Raw genomic sequence first — 20,132 nt, 5'->3', positions numbered from 1 at the left:
CTAGTCGTTTTTGGACGGTCTATAAATAAATATAAATGCATATTAATTAATCTATAGACTATAAATTATGTTGAACTAGAACAAATAGAATCACATGTATATTTCCATTGATCTTCCCTGGATTTTCATGTTCATAACGAGATTCCTGCATTTCTTAAGTAGTGATTAACTCGCAATTTGGCTGTGAAGTGTTGTATATGCTTAAGGTTTACGATTTTCCAGCTATAAAGCTCCTTTAGTTACAGTACTTCAAGCACAGCTCGGAGATGCTCATCGAATTCTAGGGAGAGAAAAGGTGTCTCTAGTGAGGGAAGGGAGTTTGAATATCTGTGGATTTTAGGAAAGTCGCGGAATTAAGGAGGAGAGGTCCAGCTCTGTGTTCAATCTTGTCTTTTCAAATTCTTATCTGGGGTATGTTTTGTTCTTATTTACTTTGATTTTATTGGGATTTCTTAAACATTTTAGTGTTTTATTTACACAAATTTGTAACAAATCTTACTAACCTTCGCCTCTTTTGCATCATAAAAACTATAGAATTGCTAAAACCAAAACAAGCAATCTAATAAATAATAACTATATATGTTAAGAAAAGAAAAGGAAAGAAAAAAAAAACAAGTGAGATTATAAGGTAAATATTTTAATGCATAAAAACGATGTTTAACTTGTTTACATTTTAATCAAATTAAGTTAAATCGATGAAATGTGAAGAGTATAAGGTGAACTTGACGAAATGTCTTCAATTGGATTGTTTTGCTCTTGATTCCAGTTTCTTAGATAGTTCTTAAATAGGGATACATATAATAATTCGAAATATAGTTTAATTACTCAAATAGTAATATACACCACCATAGCTTAAGTTTTGGCAATTAAAGAGCAAAAAACTAGCTTGAATATTAGAGCCCTTCAACAATTGCAAGTTAGGTTTCTACCTGCATATCTCCAGTCAATTGCAAGTTAGTCCCCAAAAGTTTTGAAAATAATCAGTATAGTCCCTCCTTATAGGATCATAATACAAAAACAATTAGCCCCATTCAATTAACAATGCTAAGCTCGCCCAGCATGCATTTAGCCATAATGGGCTGACGCATTCTTTACAAACTTTAGGCTTAGATGCTCTTTCTTGAACACTAACAATTCTTCAATGGCTTGTCTTGAGTCCAAAAACTAGCTTGAATGTTAGAGCCCTTCAACAATTTGAAATGAGCCCAGGTCCAAACATTGCTCTCTTTTCCTCCGACTCCTTTTTTTTTTTTTTGAGACCTTAAGCAGGACGATGGGGATAACCCTCTACTATTACATAATAATCAAATAAATTATAGTTAAAAGAAACTATTAGATATACAAACATTAGGCTATGACCGCCTGATTATTATTCTTTTCGTGTATTAGGCACCCTAACTAGCAACTATGCTTTTGTGGCCATGGCTTGAATATGAGAAATATAATTTGGGTAATCATTATCTCGGAGAGGATAATTGTGAAGATTTAATTTATCAACGATACAAGGTTAAGCTTATGACTTGATCATTGTTTGTGAGTGTGGTCTTTTTCTACATTTTTTATTTTTTTAAAATTAGTATTTTATTATTATTTTGATATGCTAATTTAAATAACTAACAATATAAAAAAATATTATTTTAATATATTTTAAAAATAAATATTAAAAAAAAACACTTTACACTACAATATCAAATACGAATTTGTCTCAGCAAGGTTAAGCTCAATATATATTCACAAAAAAAAACAGAGAGAAAGAGAAAGAGAAGAAGCTAAACTTCCACGTCTAATCACAAATATATACATGGTGTTGCTTGGATTTGGCTGCATAAAATATCATACCAAACCCAACATTGCTTCCAATTTCCTATCAGTGAATATATTCTCCATTCATTCAGAAAGTTTTAACCAGTGCCAGGAAGACAAACAATTTAAGTTTAATTTTAACTTTTCCATAAAAGATATATAATTTGGAAAAGAGTAATGCTCTCGGCATGCTGAAATTCATTCCGCCCTACCGATAAATAAAAATATAAAAGAAATATATCCATGATATAATGAATTTTTAAAAGTGATTTTAAGACAATAAATACATGGAAAACATGTTTTTTCTATCTCAGCCTCTTGTTGATGGTAATCATTCGTTGCTCTATGAAGTTATTCTTTGGTCATAAATAATTAATTTATGTCCTTTCAATTCCTCGCAAATTAGCCTCGAGTAAAAGAGGTAATGGTGTTTAATTTGATTAATTGAATAAGATGCATGAGGAAATCCTTGTGTGCTGGTTGAATAGAACATGAACAGGTTACCTAGCTAGCCAAACACACGAATTTCAATCTTACAAACTTTAAATTTGATGTGGGTACGTTGTTTTTGATCGAAGTAGCTAGAGAAATGGATATAATCATGATATACAAGCTAGTTAACTCAAGAGTACCAACTTTAATTAACAAAAGGAAGGTCTAGTTGGGCAAAAAGAATAATGCTGTCTTCAACAAGTCTCCTACCTTCCTGCATGCACTTATGATACGAAAAACTTTAACAAATAAAAAAGGGTGTTATTCCTATCCACTATGCATTTAATTAATTTCTCAAACTTTTACAAGAGATTAATTAGGGTTGAAAGGATTATTTTTTTTCCTTATGAAAGGAGAGGGTGAAAGGATACTGATTCCCCAAGAAGGCAGCGATTTTTTTATTCAATACACCAAAGTCATTCTTTAAACTATAAAAAAGATACTTCAAATTGGTACTATGGCTTAGACCGAAAAGAAAAGAAAAGGAACGAGAACAAGACCACATGAGATGCCCATTTGGGTAATTAAGGTACCAAAAAGAAAGGAATCTAAACAAAGTTATTTATGGCCAACACAAGAGGTATTCCAATTCCTTGTATAAAGAAATGACTTCCAAATATCTTGCTAGGGTTTACGGATCATTACTTCATTGTATGGATTTAGTGCGTGTAGCCACTTGTTTATCTGTTTCTGTGGTCCTTCATGGAAACCCTAAAAGAGTTACAAACCCTAAATAGATTTTCAAAGAAATATCTCCAAACCCTATCAAAAATGTTCTTCCAAGTCATAAAGTTGAGCAAAATTAAGATTCAATAAACAAAACCTCAAATAGTTAGCATCAAGAGGTTACTAGTTATCTCACTATCAAATTATAAAATATATATCGATAAAATATTCTGTCATTCAATAAAAATAAATTTCATTGATATTTTACACATCGATAAAAATACTATCGTCAAAAACTAACTCGTTGTTTCCCGTTACTTTTTCCGAATTCTCCGGTAGCATGTAGGTTGATTATTGAGCAAGTTTTCAATTTATCAACTTCGATGAGTGATTCAAATAGTCATTTGCCAATAGGTTGAACATAATATACAAAAGTCATAGAGACTATGTGTGGTCCTGCAGGCTATATTTTTCTTTTTCTTTAACAATTAAGGCATTTATTCCCACGTTATCTTTCACACATAAATTAAGTTGATCTCATTTTGTCCGTTTTTAAGCTAGTCGTCATCCATCATAATCATGAAAATTTTCTTTTTTTCAGCCAACCCTTTTGATTGAAACCTGAAATAATGATGCATAAAGCAAATCTCAGCAATGTAAGTAGATAGAATATGGAAGACGTTTTAAGCTTATATACGTACAGAAAGTATAAATGAGATGTTTCCTATACAACAAGAGATATTTTCGAAGCTCTATACATGAACATTGTTTAGAGTTCACATAAATAATGATTTTTTTAGATCATTTTAATATGCTTATATCAAAAATAATTTTTAAAATATATTATTTTAATATATTTTTTAATAAGAAATATTTTGAAAAATAACCACAATTATATTTTTAAACAGGGTTAAACTTATATTAAATAGACCTAATATAAGAAACGCGAATATGCCTAAAAAGAAATGAACTTGATTCGATTCACATAATATTATGCCTAAACAACTATTTACTAACAAAATTCAACTAAGCTTTGCATAAAATAGCCACTAAGAAAAGAGAATGTGCATCATTGAACTATTTACAGGCATAAAAAAAAGGTACCATCCATTATAAAAAAAACCGTCCATTTCAAGATTTGGCACTGATCATGACCATCAAACTTAAAAAAAAAAATCAATTAAACAATACCTTTGGAAACCTAATTTCAGTTCACTACAAGTAATTAAATTAACTGACCTTGCCTCTTGCTATAATCAATATCTAAAGCTTTCGAGTTCCCACTAGCAGTATGACCAACCAAACAGTTTAATTATACTCATGATGCAAATGCTCTGATGCCATATAGAGAGAAACCTAAAAACTGGCCTAAGCTTGAGGTAAATCAGACGCTAGCACTTGCTAGCTAGTGCTTAAAATCAGTTCTTTTTAGGTATTGCTGAGGTTAATCCCGAAACATGCAAACGTGCACAAACGGAGTCCACTCATTTGAATTTGCAGAAAATAGTATTATATGAACAGTCCTAATGCACTGCAAGCAGAAAGCGCTGCAGATTATATGGATATTTTAAAAAAAGCGCTGGTGATGCAAGGGAGACCGCTACTAATCAGCTTTGCAGCTGGGGAACTAGCAAAGTTACGAGGATTAATAATATTTAGGTTGACCAAACTAATCCTCATCTTCAGTTGACGAAGAAGTTTTTTCTTGTGGTGTAATAAGATGTGATTAAAATTATGTCATGATTTAATTATAATTTTGAAGGTGTTTACATAATCAATATACATCAAGTTGTTTTTTTTTGTTTTTTTGTTTTTTGTGTTCTAATTTCTTTCTTTCCTTTTCAATCAAATTAGAATTAGGTTATGCAATTTGAACAACACATAATTATGATTTTTATAATTTTATAATAACAAAGAATGGATTTCAAATTTTAATTTAAAATCTTAATAGTTATGAATGGTTATTTTAACCGTATCAAAATATAACATTAATATTATATCTTAGTATATATATTATGTGACATTGAATATTTATATATGTATAATATCGAGAATCGTGATTGTCATTTAATTTTAAAATAAATTTAAGAAATCATAGTCTTTGGTATTAGTTACTCTAAGAATCTTTTTCTATTTAATCTTGTCTTTTGTACTAGTGACAATCATTAATTCAATTTGTTTATTTATGAATAACAAGAGATATATTAATCAATTGATATAACCATTAAGAACATGACTTAACAATTAGTAGAATATAAAAAAACTTATTGACAAAACTAAACACACAACCAAAATCAAGCATAAAAAATCCTGAATAAATTAAAGTAACTATAGTGTTACCAGACAACTAAATCAACTTTTCAAGAACTTCTTGTTTAGTCAAACGATCTGCAACATGATTCTTTTTCTATATAATTCAACAATTTGTTATATGCATCGTTATATTATGTCACGTGTTAGTGATCGATGTGCATCCATGTGCATGCTGTGTGGAGACACATACACATACACACATATATTTATGCAAACTATTACCAAGAGAGTTTGCAAAGCAAAGAACAATTTCTTATTAAGAAGAAATGGATGATGAGCAAGATAGATTGTTGCCTATTGCCAATGTGGGTCGGATGATGAAGAAAATCCTGCCACCAACTGCCAAGATTTCCAAAGAAGCAAAACAAACCATGCAAGAATGCGCGACAGAATTCATAAGTTTTGTAACTGGTGAGGCATCTGATAAGTGTCAGAAAGAGAACCGCAAGACAGTGAACGGAGATGACATCTGTTGGGCTCTCATTTCTCTAGGGTTTGATGACCATGCAGAGGCTATGGTAAGGTACTTGCATAAATATAGAGAGGCTGAAAGGGAGAGATCCACCAACCAACATAAAGCTTCAGGCACTGACCAAGGTGAAGAACCCAACCATGAAAGTAAGCAGCCAAAGCAACCAATTGAAGCTCCTAGTAACGGAGTAGAATTTAGGGTTCTTGATAAGGGCAACAGCAGCTCTTTCACAAATCCTTCCTGAGAAATAATGTCCACTCTTTATGATAAGTAATGAAGAAGAAGATCGAGAAGACGAAGAACATGAAGACCGTGATGTACAAAGAAGACAAATTTTGGAGATTTACCTGCTTGATAAAGATTTAGATCTCTTGACAAGGTTTGATATTTGAAGTTTTTGACTTGAAAAAGCTTTGACAAATCTGTATAATCTGAGGTAATATTTAATATATATTTCTCCTGAGCTGACGGTTTCTTCGTCTTATCTCTTAACTTCTCCTTTACATTGAGGTAATATTTAGCTATGCTTCGAATTGCATACTTCACTTAAGTAGCAAAGTTTTTGGTGTCTAAAATTTTCTCATAATTTCTAGCTTGAGGCCTGTGATTACTGTACACATATGACAAGTTAGCTTCTTGTTCATAACTTCGAGAAATACGAGCTTCACATGAAAGATTTTTGAAATTTGTACTGTAAGCAATGTTCAAGCTATAAGAGAACCTTTTTCTTGATGCTTTTGAGTAAGAACCCTCTAGTTTCCTGTTCATAGATTTCAGAAAGGAAGTTGGGTGCATCAGATTGCTGGAAAATCTTTAGTTTCAATGTGAATATATTGGAATCTAAAGTTTCTTCTCAACCCTTTACCATTAATCAAAATGTTTTTGTTTCTTCATTTCGTCTTTACAGTTCAGACGTACGTTTCTCTTATCTCTCTCTCTCTCGCGCGCGCGCTCACGCTCTTATAAGGATGACGAACAGTACTGCTCCTGCTCAAAACTTGTGAATTTTCTGATCAATCACTATAAAACATTGACAATTAACTTTGTTCTTTTGATAACTCGAATTGAATTGAACAAAGGAACTGAAGGTTCTTAGAGAGGAAAGACTTGATAATTGACGAAGCCATCCAAAAACTCAAGAACGGTGTCTGAACCAGACCAAAAGACAGCAACAGCAGCTTGCTAAAACCAGTAATGTTCATTATTTGTTCACATATTTATGTAAATCCTGATGTTCAATCATGCTAATTAAGCATGCCAACCTATGTGGCAAATTCATTCATCAGTAATTGGTTACGAGGAGACTGCGTGCATTTCAAGGGTTCCCCAGCAATAGGAGTCAAACGTGCACCACATGGTTCTTTGAGCACTCTTGCATGCCCCCCGGGGCTCTCCGTGACCATTCAAGCAAAGTCCAACCAGCAAATACATGACCTGAAAATGCTAGAGCTAAACAAAATATCTAAAGGGCCACCTGGATGTAGTTGAACCTTCGTTGTTCTGATTCTTCCCTCTCGAAAGCAAGTGAAGTTACCAGATGCATAATTAATTAGTCAACTAATTAGGGCTAAAAAAGATCACTTGAGTACTAGATTCAGAGTTTGCGTAACCCTAGAATCGGGACCACTACTATTGAGGCTTTACATAGCATGTTTTGTCGAGAAAATCCAATCAAAATCTGAAGCATGCTTATTTTTAACTATATCAGCAAATGGATTGGTAATCTCCCCGTACTAAAAAGATGATGATAGAACCCTGATAAATTAATGTTAGAATGAAATTGAGTTAGGTTTCAAGCTTCAACATACCACCAAGAGCTTCACTGAGCTCTTCGGGACCACTTCTCAACTATCATCTGTTTTGACAAAAGATGGAATCTTAGTTGTGCTTAATAGAAAAGGGAGAGAGGAATGCAAAGACCCACTTAAAATTGTTTCCCAACAAAATGAGAGAAATCATACATGATATGAGACAACATGAGAGACAAAAGCCGAAACTAATTGAAAACGTTCTAAGTACTAACTATACCGAAGCAAATAACTCTGTTAAGGGCTTTCCTGATAGAATGAATTGTCTGATAGCCTCGAGACTCTAGGACCAACTATGTCAATGCAATATTAGGCAACTAATTATGGCATTCTTGAAAGAATGATTTCAACTAAAGCTGCTTCCACATGCTTTGACCATGAGTCTCGGCATTGGGTTTCATAATCTGGTTGCTTGCATTGCGCGCTAGAAAGCACTTGGCAACATAGGATCCGAATTAAACTAAACAGAACAAGTATTGGACCACGTTTTGTGCACCAATTTTATAGGATAGATGGTGTCAAAGAACCATCTTAACCGAGGTTCTAGAATACAATTTATGTTATTCTCTAACACATCCTTTCAAGTGAAAGTTTTTTGGGCTTAAAACCTGCACAGACCTATATTATCTTGTGCTTAATTTTTATTAAATAAATGAAGATGATAAAATTCAATGATAAAATTCAAACTCGTAACCGTTTGGTCATCAAGACTCTGATACCATGTCAAAAAACCATCTCAATCCAATAACTTAAGTTGTTAGATGAGGTCCTGGAATATAATTTATATTATTCTCTAAGATATGGTAATAGAATCATGAGTTGTCCATTTGCAATGCAACAGCTTGCCACAGGCAAGCGCAACAAATTGTTACAAGCCCTAAGACTAAAAAATTCAAGAGCTGCATTGGTCTTTCAAGTTTGAAAAAAAGTCCTCACCTTAATCCTCAATCGTACCAGGAACTAATTTGATGCAAGCCAAAATGCACCAATGCCATTCAGCAATGACAATGGGCTTAAATTATTCCATGCATAGCATGACATGCCAACACTTCTGCAATATAAGTGCTAAGAAAATGATGCTGTTATAATGTAGCTCTGACAGAAACAAATAGCTATCGTTAAAACCCTCCACCATCGACTCTACCAAGAGCATAAAACATAATATCATGGTAAGTGAGTAAGCAAGCTTTGTTCTTTCTCTGGAAGTCCATGGCTCCTTCCAAGAAATCATCCTAACATTTGAGAGGAGCTCATATATATGATAAAAAATGTTTATCAAGGAAAACTAAAGATTTCATTAATATTTTACTTTGGTCCAATTATAAAAAGAAATCCATCATTCTCTAAAATTTCTGATATTCACTTCAACATCAAAGTCTACACAGTACAAGAAAAATGAGCCAGTCAGATCATTCATGATAAAATAAAATCAAGTAATTTGATTAACGAAACCTTCTACAAATCCCCAACCATCATCTATATCTGGCCCTACCCAATAACCAGTTATTATTTTGTGAGTACAAGAACTTACATGCATACAACTAGAAACAAGTCGGTAAAAATGGTTGATGGGAGTTGCTAGACATCCACCGCAGCTCTGATTCGCAGAAAGTATCTCTCCAGTTGCGTTGCAAGGGACCAAAAGGTTCGTTGCTGTAAACAAAATTTGAAGTCATATAAGAGAGCAAGTAGAAGGCAGGTCTTCACGTTTCTTATGCATTATCTGTTAGCATTACCAGTGAACTTCTCCCTTTTCCTTTCCTTATCTTTTTTTACTTTAAATAGAAGTTTTCATTACATAGTCTAACTCTTCCAAACCCACAATCCATGGTGCACTTCTAATTCAACTCAACATGTTATGCTCTAACAGTTACTTATTTTCGCAAGCTTATGTTCCCATCACAGGCAAAAATGGTAATAAATAATCTTGCTTCAACTCTTTTTTGGTAGATGGCGTGACATTAATATACCTGTCCCAGATGTTGCTTGGCCTGAAAGTCTAGTAACAGCTGATTTCCTTAGTTGTAATTCCTGGGAAACCAGTCACAAAACAGTCCCAAATCAAAACACAAACTTATTAACTCAAGTCAAGAACTTGGGGAGCACAACGTGATAATACAAATTAAATAATAATAGTTGGGGAAAGGTTACCAACTCATGATGTGGTAAGTGATGGATATTATGCATAAACCATTACTAGTGGTTGGCAGGAAGAATCTAAATCACCATGAAACAGCAACTCTACACTGACATAGGCTCATTTTTGCAAGCAGTTACAGTCTTGAACATGCAACCAGATATATAAAAAGTCAGCATTTCTATGAATTAACCTATGATGTTGACTATTGGTTCAAACCAAACTTTAAGACAAACGTGAACTTCAAATTTCATGTCTAATTTCTTACATTTGATATAATCTTATCATAAAGATGAGAAGTAAAATACTCATTTACCCCAGAACTGTAAGAGGAACTCATTATTAGTTTTCAACAAGAGAATTGAAAATTTATTTTCATGCTGGCTAATAGGTGGAAACAATTTAAAAACACAGACTGTGTGATCAATCCACCAGTCAGCTTCTATAACAAAACTATAATTTTACACAATTCCATGCCAAAAGTTGTCAATCTCAAATCTTTTAATTGACTTCTAAAGTGAAAACATTTATCTCCTCTACACTTTTGTGCAGCAAGGAACCATCAAGTACTTGTCTGTATATGGACTATTCTACAAGATCTCTCCCTATCATAATGCAGCTCAAAGGAAACATGATCACATTGTTCACTTTCAATGCTGTTTTCTCATTTAACAACTAACTAATACTTGTATCCAATGGTTAGCAACATTCTATTCCAAGAATTTGATGGGAATATTAATCTACAATAACTCATCTCATCTCACACAATACGCATTCATGGTATCCTTCAAAAGAACCATCAATTTTTTTGCCCAAAAAACAGTCTCTACACTTTCAGACAAGATATCCATATCATACACTGAACCCTTCAAAGGAAACAAAAGGACGACCAAACTCCTAATCCTACAAGATGACAACCCATAATTTTCCTAAATCACATCCAAAACACCAACTGAATCAAACTATAAAACAACTCTTACCCCAGAAATTTATAAACATCCCAACCTCACCATACCATCTCAAGCACTACTTTACTCCATAAAGTTCATTCCTTTATGAAAAAAAAAAAAAACACTCTTTTATAAAACAGAACCCACCAAATTATTTACTCGACTTCATAAGAATAGCAACAAGAATTCACAGTGCTCAAATAAAGAGCCTTACAATCAAGAAATTTCAATTCTTGGATCACTCAATGAAATAGAATGACAAAGAAACTCAATAAGGATAAGCTAAATATAACAATTGTCGCTTACAAGAAGATGGGTATGAATGATTTTTTTACCTTGAATGAGAATTTAGGGGCGGAGAGAGGCATAGGGAAACTGATGGAGACTAACAAGGATGCCATTGAAGCTTCTTTTGCAGTGTAAGTTCCTGTGATTTTTGTGAGCTTCTGTGGTTTAGCAGTTCTTGTAGGGGTCAAGGGAAGTGTTATTTCCGAGGAGAAAGTTGCAACGACATCGTTTTGTTGATTCAGTTAAATTCCATGATAATTGGGTTTTTTGGGCGTTGCCATTTTGAAAAAAAAGAGAGTATTTGTTAGTTAAAAAAGGATTTCCACTTATTAACACGAAATATTAGAATTACAATAAAAAAAATTGAATTTTTATTTTTATTTTTTAATAAATATTTTTTAATAATTATTAAACTTAAGTTTTATTTATCTTTACAATTGGAAATGTTTTTACTCTCATTACAACTTTAAAAGTTGTTTAATTTTGGAATTGTGGGAAAAACTGGGTTTGATAAAAATATAAATTTAAAATTTTTATTAATTTTTAAAAATTATAACGATAAAAACTAATAAAACATTAAATATACACTTAAATTAATTCAAAAAATTAATTAAATAACTTATTAACCTATAGCTTAATTCGTGTTAGGTTTTTTTAATTCTGAAAGAGGTAAATTTAATTAAATTATTAAATGAGATATTATACTTAAAAATTATAATAATTTAATTAATATCAATTTAGTTTTTATTTAGAAATGCAATTCAAATAGAGTTAATCAGAATTTTAAAAAATTACTTAATTTTTTTTTTATTTTTCTATGTTTTCAGATAATTTCAATATATTAATATTAAAAATAAATTATAAAAAATAAAAAAATAATAATTTTTATTAGAATCTCAATCATCCCCCTTAACTTTGCATCCATCATAAGAGTCGGCCGAATTGGATGGCTTTACTTGTGATTAAAAATAATAAATGAATAATTTCCCTTGCTCTTTTTTTTTTTTTTTCCCCTGCCCTCGTTTGCTGCTAAGAGAAAAGGAAAGAAATGATAATAAAAAATTAAAATCATAAAGCAATATGGGCTGAATGGCTGGATGCGGAGGACGAGAGACATTTGTGGGCCTGGACTCTGATGGGCTCAGCTCAGGCCTTTTGCTCATATTAATGACTAGCTAGGCCCCAATATCGGGCCACAAAAGCCTTATAATTGTTTAATATAATTCAATTTAGCCATAACTTTCCGCGGTTTCGTTGGTCCAAGCCTCTGGGCAATGAAGGGTTTTTTTTTTTTTTTTCAATAATAAATAGCTTTTCAAGGTTCAACAGAAGGTGTGATGTACATATGTACCTTTTTATCATGGTTTCAACTGAAAAAAAGAGAGTTGCTGTAGTATCAACTTGTGAGTTATCTGCTTGATTAATTTTTTTATCAAAATAATTTTATTTTATTTTAAAAATATTTTATTGATATTAATCCGGTTAGATTTTGAAAAATTTTTGTTGAATCAACCAAATTATTAAAAAAAACTCGGTGAAATCTATATATTTTTTTAATTTAATTAAAATTAAGTTCTACCTAATAAGTTTTCAGATTAACATGTTGGTGAAACCAAGTTTTTTTTTAGTGGAATTTAATATTTTTGAAAGAGAAAAGTAATTATACATTTTTTTTAATTGCAACCGGTAAAATCTATTTTGTTTCCTCTAGCCTATTGGGTTTCTTAAGAATGTTATTGAGCCCCCAAGTTTCCGAATAAAAAAATATATTGCTAGAATCCCCCCCCCCTCTTTTTTTCCCAGTAGTCCGGAAATAAAAATATTTATTTATGAAAATCTTGTGATTCTTCAAGTATAATCTTGCTTAAAAAACTAAAAATACGTGAAGGTTTTAGGAGGAGCACCAACAATATTTAAGCCTTGTTTTTGCCATAACCATCACAACTCACAACATATACATATACATATATATATATATATACACAAATATGTATATACATATATATATATATAGAGAGAGAGAGAGGGGTATCTATCCATGTCCATGTTCTTAGATTTAGGCTTGTTTGAACATTTATCGATCCATAATTACGATGCCCCATACAGAATTTGCTAAAGCAACATGGTAGACTTGTCGATATGTTCATGGAGGTACGACTAGCAAAGAACGTCACTAGCTCACATTTTGAATAACAAAGTCAAGAGATATAATTGCCAATGTTATAGTTGTAATTTTTTTTTCTTTTTTAACTAGAAGATTTGGAGTACCTGTCAGGCAATATATATAAAACTCAGTGATATTAAATTTTGCTTAGTCTGATAAATTAATTCAGTATCTACTAACTTAGAATCTTTTATACTAGAATCTTATAATGAAAAGAGTTTTTTGTTTTGGTAAAAAGTGAAAGGAAATTAACTAGATTTTTATTTAATTTTCATACACAGCGCGATTAATAAAGCCATAAAAAATCAACAGAAACTCTCTGATATTAATATTTGTGAAAAAAAAGAAAACAATAATAGAAAAATAAAAATAAATACATGATGTGCTTATATTTGGATTTAACTTATATATCTAGATTAGAATTTCTTCATGGAGGAGAAAATCATATCATTGGTCAATCAAGATAGCTTATTGGTTAGCACGAACTTGAGTTTTGTTCTTGGTACATGATTGAAAAAGAAATTAGCGTGTCAATATACAGAGTATATTTATTTTTATTGGCCTTCACGTAAAGTAGTAGTTAACATAGCAAAAGAATAACTATTGGTGATAAAATATAGTGCATGTTTTACGCATACAAGAATGTGTGTTGCGTGTTATATTATCATATGATGATGGTTCATAAAATTAAACATAGAGATATATATAGAAAAAAATAGGCAATAGGCAACCTTAGTGGTTGCCTAAATGGGTGACCATGTTGGTCGCCTGGGTGACCAATAAAGCTCAAATTTTGTTTTTTAAAAATTAAACTCTGGCTCATCAACGAGTTAATCATTAAGTTTAGGGATTAGTTTAAAAATTATTTGAATTTTTGGATAAACTTGTAGGGTATCATGTTAATCTTTGTTATTTATTTTATTAAAATGATATGATTTTATTTTGTTTTTTACAGTAATTCATTAGTGTTAACCTAGTCGAATTTTGATGAAGTTCGACTAAATCAATTAAATCACTAAAAAACTTAGTTTAACTAAGTTTTACATAGTTTTTTTTTTCAATTTAACTTAAAACTTAATAAAGATCAAGTTGCAGGTTAAGAATTTCTCGGATCATCACCTCATTCGATCCAATTTAGTTTAATAATTATTGTGAAAAGTCTTGTAAATGTGGTTTCGGCATTCTCGCTTGATTACCCTCCTGGCGTCTCTCGTTGGTCAAAGTTGCAAACTGTTCCTAACGACGAGGCCGAGGTAGACAATGCTTAGGCATGGTGACAAACCCGAAACATGTCCAAGATTAGGCTCTGAAAACAAAATAGAATATAGCCAACAATTACAAGAGACAATGAAGTCATTTGCATGAATCACTCCTGCAATTATATATATATAGAATTTAACAACTATATACGAGACTGCAAGATAAGCCTCCAGCTCACCTTTTGGAGTTAGGTATTGACAACGTCTTTTTGTATAACTTCTACCAAACGCAAGTGAAAACTTGCAAAATCTTTTACCCTTGATGACAAGTAAGACACTGTCATCTTCGAGTGATCAGGTTGACTCACTGGCCTCCAGTGAGTGCATGCACAGGACAGATCCCGGATGTCTCTCTCTTGTTTATTTTCCCGCCCCTTTATTGTATTTTTTCTCTAACTAAAAATGGGGCCGGCTAAAGATGCCTCCAGCCTTCTGTTGGGCTGAGTGCATCAAGCCACCTCAGTTGAACCGTAGTTGGATTTTATTTTTTTATTTTGCTGTTTAAATACTTCAAAGAAATGCCAAGTCCGACGATATTAATTATGGACAGAAGTGAGGGCCCAAGGTGCTAGCTGGAGGAGAGATCAAATGATTAAGGGAATATATATATATATATATATATATATATATATTAACTCAGTCCTTCACTTGCATAGTTTTTTAATAAACAAGTCCCCAATCATCTTTAAAATCTTGTTACTTTCTCTTTGATGTCTCTTTTGCTTAACGTATTCGCTCATATGTCAGTGTCAGAGTTCACACTATCGTTAGGAGAATTGGTTATACAAACTTGCAAGAAATCGAGTTTATGGAAATCACTCATGTAACAATGTTATAGTGCTACACACACACACACATATGGCTACTGCTGGTCTCCTGATACCAGATATTTCATATCCTTTTCTATCTTGATCTTGACATCCAAACTCTCCCTTTTACCAGTAGCGTGAATAAGAAGATGGAGAAGATGTTGAAGATCAGTTGTTTTCGGTAAATAGAGCGAATGTAGGGTTCTAATCCATCTAGCCTTGGCATGGTACAGTTTTACTTGTGTAATAATAGTATAGTGTTGTATTACAAGTATACGGCTATGAAAAAAAATTGCATTTGTGCTTAATGTCCTTTTGCTTAATGTATTCTTTCTTAGTCTCATAGATAGATGCTAGAATAGAGTGAAGCATATTTAATAAAGTGAAACAACGACATTTTTCTCTGAGATTTATTTCATGTTTTGTTGTTGGTGAAGAATAATGGTATAATAAAGGAGCATTGATAGAAATTATTAATACTCTTTGAACAGTGAGGATTTCTTGAACAATTTAAAATTTATTGTAAATATGTATCATGTAATTCTATTTTGACATGATAAAAATAATAACCCTCTTTGTTCTTGTGAATATAAATATATTATCGAATCACATTCAATGTTATGTTTTTTTTTGTTTTTTTTATTGCAATATTCATCGATAAATATAGAAGGTTTTTTGCAATATTACATTGTCTTAAAATTAGGAGAAATGGTTATACATCTTGCAGTTTATAAAAATCACTCGTGTTTTAGTGTTATACTGGAAGTATATGGCTATAAAAAAGATGCTTAATTTCTTATTCATTGACAGAATAAATTATGTCTATTTGATGTTTTTTTATTTTATTTTGTATAACGAAATACATTGATTGATTAATAATACATTATGATATACAATGACTGACATGAAAAAATAAAAACTTTCATTTCAATTAAAATTGTTTTTTATAGAACTCTTCCTAATATTTACCACTCATAGATATAGTTTCATAAATCGTGATATTAATAATAACATGTTTAGGAAATGCTAAATGTTCTATTTAGACTTTCTTCTGAAAGTGTTCTATCATTGAACATAACATAACGTCAAAACCGATGAAGCATGAATTTGTTTGTATATCAAGTTTTTCCTAAATTGATAAGATTTAAAGGTAAAAACACCGATATGTCAATGAATACATAAATTGGGGACTGATTTGTAACTAATCCAATGATTGATCAATGTTGTTGCAGGACTTGTTTATTGCAGGACCAATCAAGAAAAAGTCTTCATGGAACTATTTATTCTACGAAGAAGATTGTTTAGCTTTAGGTAGATCCAGACAAAGCCAGCCGTGTTCTAAATTTACCCTAGACTTTAGAGGACTGTCGGTGCATGTCTGTAGCATTGCATGGTAATGCATCACTGTCTACTCCTCCATCTAGTTGTTACCATTGATTACCACTCTTTTGTACACCGAAAAAACTATCCACGTCTCCTTACCGACACTACTTCGGAAAGCTCCCTGGCTCCCACTAGGTTGCTGTAAGGATATGGAGGAGTTGAGAGGGCCATAAAGGATAGCCTTTGCCTTGTCTTGTCCTTGTTGTCTGGTTTTCAATTTAAATCTCCTAATACAGCAAGAAAATGGGAATTATACTGTTTTAAGTAAAAGAAAAAGGTAACTAACTGGCCTCCATTGCCCACTAAGTTTCTTGTTTTAGCAAAACAGAATTTCAAAACTTCCACTGCTTGAAACCATGTCTTGATAAGGAATCAAAATCTTGACAAGACTCCACATTTTCTTGGAAGTGAATCGTTTTCTTGATGTGGGTTCCTTTGTGTGGTTGAGAAGTTTACCTTTTTTGCTTTAACTTTGGCATGTATTAGGACTGGTAAATCAATTAATTGAAGTGCCTGAGGATATTTATTTATGGAATAAAATTAAGAAAAGTAATTTTGAGACTTGTTTGTGATTTGATTGAGGGGGGAGTTTTGAATTAATTGCTTGACTGTTGATGGTTGAAACAGAAGGGAAAGGAAGAAAGATGAGTGGCAGTTTGATTGTCTCTCTCTTAGCATCATAAATAAAGAAGAACAGAAAAGGAAAAGTTACATTGCTGTCGACAGCTCTGAGACCGTCATATTCTGCAATGGAAGTGAGTGCAGGCTTGGTGGCCGGCTCTCACAACAGGAATGAACTTGTTGTTATCCGTCGCGATGGAGAATTCGCTGTAAGCAGCTAGTTTTCTGTAAATACTCTTCTACTTCTTATGCCAACTTATCTTGTCTTAATTCCACATTTTACTTGTTTATTTGTTTGCAGCCGAGATCGTTAGAGAGAGTGAGTAGGCAGATATGCCACATATGTGGAGACGATGTAGGGCTAACGGTGGATGGAGAGCTATTCGTGGCCTGCAATGAGTGTGCCTTCCCCATCTGTAGAACTTGTTATGAGTATGAGCGTAAAGAAGGAAATCAAGTCTGCCCTCAATGCAAGACCAGATTCAAGCGTCTCAAAGGATGTGCAAGAGTCCATGGGGATGAAGAAGAAGATGGCACTGATGATTTGGAAAATGAGTTCAATTTCGATGGAAGGAATAGCAACAGACATGATATGCAGCACCGTGGTGGACCTGAATCTATGCTTCACTACGATCCCGATTTACCTCACGACCTTCATCATCCTTTGCCCCAAGTCCCTCTCCTTACTAATGGTCAAATGGTACTTAGCTCTGCTTCCTGTTCTGTCTTAAGGCTTTCCAAACTTTGTAATGAAATAATGACCCTTCATGACTTGCAGGTTGATGACATTCCTCCTGAACAACATGCTTTGGTCCCTTCATACATGGCTTCTGTCGGTGGTGACGGGAAAAGGATTCACCCCCTTCCCTTTTCAGATTCTTCTCTTCCTGGTAATTATTCCTATTCAGCCAATAGTTTAGGCAAATTGGGGGATCTTGGCTTTTCTTTCTTTCTTTTCTCTCCTTGTAAATTAAAGGGCGATTGGCTGCTGCAGCACAACCAAGATCGTTGGATCCTTCCAAGGACTTGGCTGCTTATGGTTATGGAAGTATTGCTTGGAAGGAAAGGATGGAGAGCTGGAAGCAAAAACAGGACAAACTGCAGATAATGAAGCGTGAAAATGGAGACTATGATGATGATGACCCCGATCTCCCATTGTACGCCTTAGTACCGACCTTTCTTTATAATTCCTTGCATAATTAATTGTCTTTAAGCTTTTTTATTCTTCTTATTTCCAGATTACTTGCATGATTTACTGATTATTACACTTACCATTAGTTTCTCTTTCTGCTAAATGATTCGATTACGCAATCACGAATTCTGTTTTTCCATGTCTCTCCTTATGCCTAAGAGCTTTAATCTAGTTTTTTGAGGAAATTTAATTGTATGTAAAACAATAGTGCATTCTTCACTGTAAGTATATAAGTTTTAAACATGAGTCTTCATGCTGGAATGTTGGCAGGTATTATAGACTGTAGTGGAATAATGGTGGCAATTTCTCTTAGTTTCTTCTCTCTCTTCTCCCGCTTGAATTCCCACTCTTAGCTTATTATTAAACTTAAGATATCATAAAAATTACTGATTATGGAAATAAAAATTATTCCTTGTGGATCAGAATGGATGAGGCAAGGCAACCACTATCGCGAAAGTTGCCTATTCCGTCCAGTCAAATCAATCCTTACCGAATGATCATCATTATTCGACTCGTAGTTCTTGGGTTCTTTTTCCATTATCGAGTCACACACCCTGTGAATGATGCGTTTGCGTTGTGGCTCATATCTGTGATCTGTGAGATTTGGTTTGCTGTTTCATGGATACTTGATCAATTCCCAAAGTGGCTCCCTATTGACAGGGAAACTTATCTGGATAGATTATCTCTGAGGTAAGAAATCTGCCATGTGCTTTGGTTCCTACAACTAAACTATTGGCAAGACATTAGGTGAACTCATGGCCCTAACTTGTTTGTCAGGTATGAGAAGGAAGGCCAACCTTCTCAGCTTTCTCCAGTTGACATATACGTAAGTACAGTTGATCCATTAAAAGAGCCCCCTCTGGTGACAGCAAACACAGTTCTGTCCATTCTTGCAGTGGATTACCCTGTTGACAAGATTTCATGTTATGTTTCTGATGACGGTGCTGCTATGCTGACATTTGAGGCATTGTCAGAAACATCTGAATTTGCAAAGAAATGGGTCCCCTTCTGTAAGAAATTTAGCATTGAACCTCGGGCACCCGAGTTCTATTTTGCTCAAAAGATAGATTATCTCAAAGATAGGGTTGATGCTTCATTTGTTAAGGAAAGAAGAGCAATGAAGGTGATTAGGCTTCAATCAAAGATTTTATTTTCTTGTGCCTCTTTCTCACTCTCCCCCCTTTCATCTTTGTTTTCCAGTTTTTAAAGTGACCCTTTTACTTATTCCAACTGCAGAGAGAGTATGAAGAGTTTAAGGTTCGGATCAATGCTTTGGTTGCGAAGGCACATAAGGTCCCGGAAGATGGATGGACAATGCAGGATGGTACTCCATGGCCTGGGAATAATGTTCGTGATCACCCTGGAATGATTCAGGTATGTGAATATTGATCCTCGTTTAATGCTCGTATGATAGTGATTCAATTCTTGAATAAACAAATTTTCTCAATGCTTCATAGGTTTTCCTAGGCCAAAGTGGAGGGCATGATACAGACGGAAATGAATTACCACGTCTGGTATATGTTTCCAGAGAAAAGAGACCTGGATTTAATCACCACAAAAAGGCTGGGGCCATGAACGCTTTGGTGAGTAACTCAAAATGGATTTACGGCATGTTTATTTTTTAAAAAGTAGTTTTTGAGAAATTATTTTTTAAATTTTTTTATATTTATTTGTTATTAAAAAAGTTGATAAACGAACAACATTTTCTGGTTAACTGAAAATACTTTTCAGTCAAAGAAAAATTTAGCTTGGTTTTCAGGAAAGTGTTTTTTTTT

At 33.1% G+C, this 20,132-nt stretch overlaps 3 protein-coding genes across 7 annotated transcripts in view; 2 read left to right on the top strand and 1 right to left on the bottom strand.

The window, feature by feature from the left end:
• The first annotated feature begins 5,456 nt into the window (after window positions 1–5,456).
• On the top strand, window positions 5,457–6,251 carry LOC105134204 (nuclear transcription factor Y subunit B-4-like). Its single transcript, XM_011038534.1, has one exon. The coding sequence runs from the start codon at window positions 5,541–5,543 to the stop codon at window positions 5,988–5,990; it is 450 nt and encodes a 149-aa protein (XP_011036836.1). The 5' UTR covers window positions 5,457–5,540; the 3' UTR covers window positions 5,991–6,251.
• Window positions 6,252–8,873: 2,622 nt separating this feature from the next.
• On the bottom strand, window positions 8,874–11,163 carry LOC105134203 (uncharacterized). Its single transcript, XM_011038533.1, has 3 exons — window positions 10,977–11,163; window positions 9,525–9,585; window positions 8,874–9,207 (listed from the first exon to the last, which is right to left on the bottom strand). Exons 1-3 carry the CDS (start codon window positions 11,040–11,042, stop codon window positions 8,984–8,986), a joined length of 351 nt encoding a protein of 116 aa, XP_011036835.1. The 5' UTR covers window positions 11,043–11,163; the 3' UTR covers window positions 8,874–8,983.
• Window positions 11,164–16,691: 5,528 nt separating this feature from the next.
• Window positions 16,692–20,132, top strand: part of LOC105134201 (probable cellulose synthase A catalytic subunit 3 [UDP-forming]) — an 8,171-nt gene continuing 4,730 nt past the window's right edge. For 2 of the 5 annotated variants that reach the window (XM_011038532.1, XM_011038531.1), the window contains exons 1-9: window positions 16,728–16,821; window positions 17,172–17,374; window positions 17,467–17,865; window positions 17,944–18,055; window positions 18,160–18,322; window positions 18,781–19,047; window positions 19,135–19,480; window positions 19,594–19,731; window positions 19,815–19,940. In XM_011038532.1, the coding sequence (XP_011036834.1) occupies window positions 17,294–17,374; window positions 17,467–17,865; window positions 17,944–18,055; window positions 18,160–18,322; window positions 18,781–19,047; window positions 19,135–19,480; window positions 19,594–19,731; window positions 19,815–19,940 (1,632 nt within the window). In that variant the 5' untranslated portion in view covers window positions 16,728–16,821; window positions 17,172–17,293. The other 3 variants (XM_011038530.1, XM_011038528.1, XM_011038529.1) reach the window with 3 other exon arrangements.

This window comes from Populus euphratica, unplaced genomic scaffold (assembly GCF_000495115.2).
Source record: "Populus euphratica unplaced genomic scaffold, PopEup_1.0 scaffold158.1, whole genome shotgun sequence".
NCBI lineage: Eukaryota > Viridiplantae > Streptophyta > Magnoliopsida > Malpighiales > Salicaceae > Populus > Populus euphratica.
This window is presented reverse-complemented; position numbering and strand designations above follow the sequence as displayed.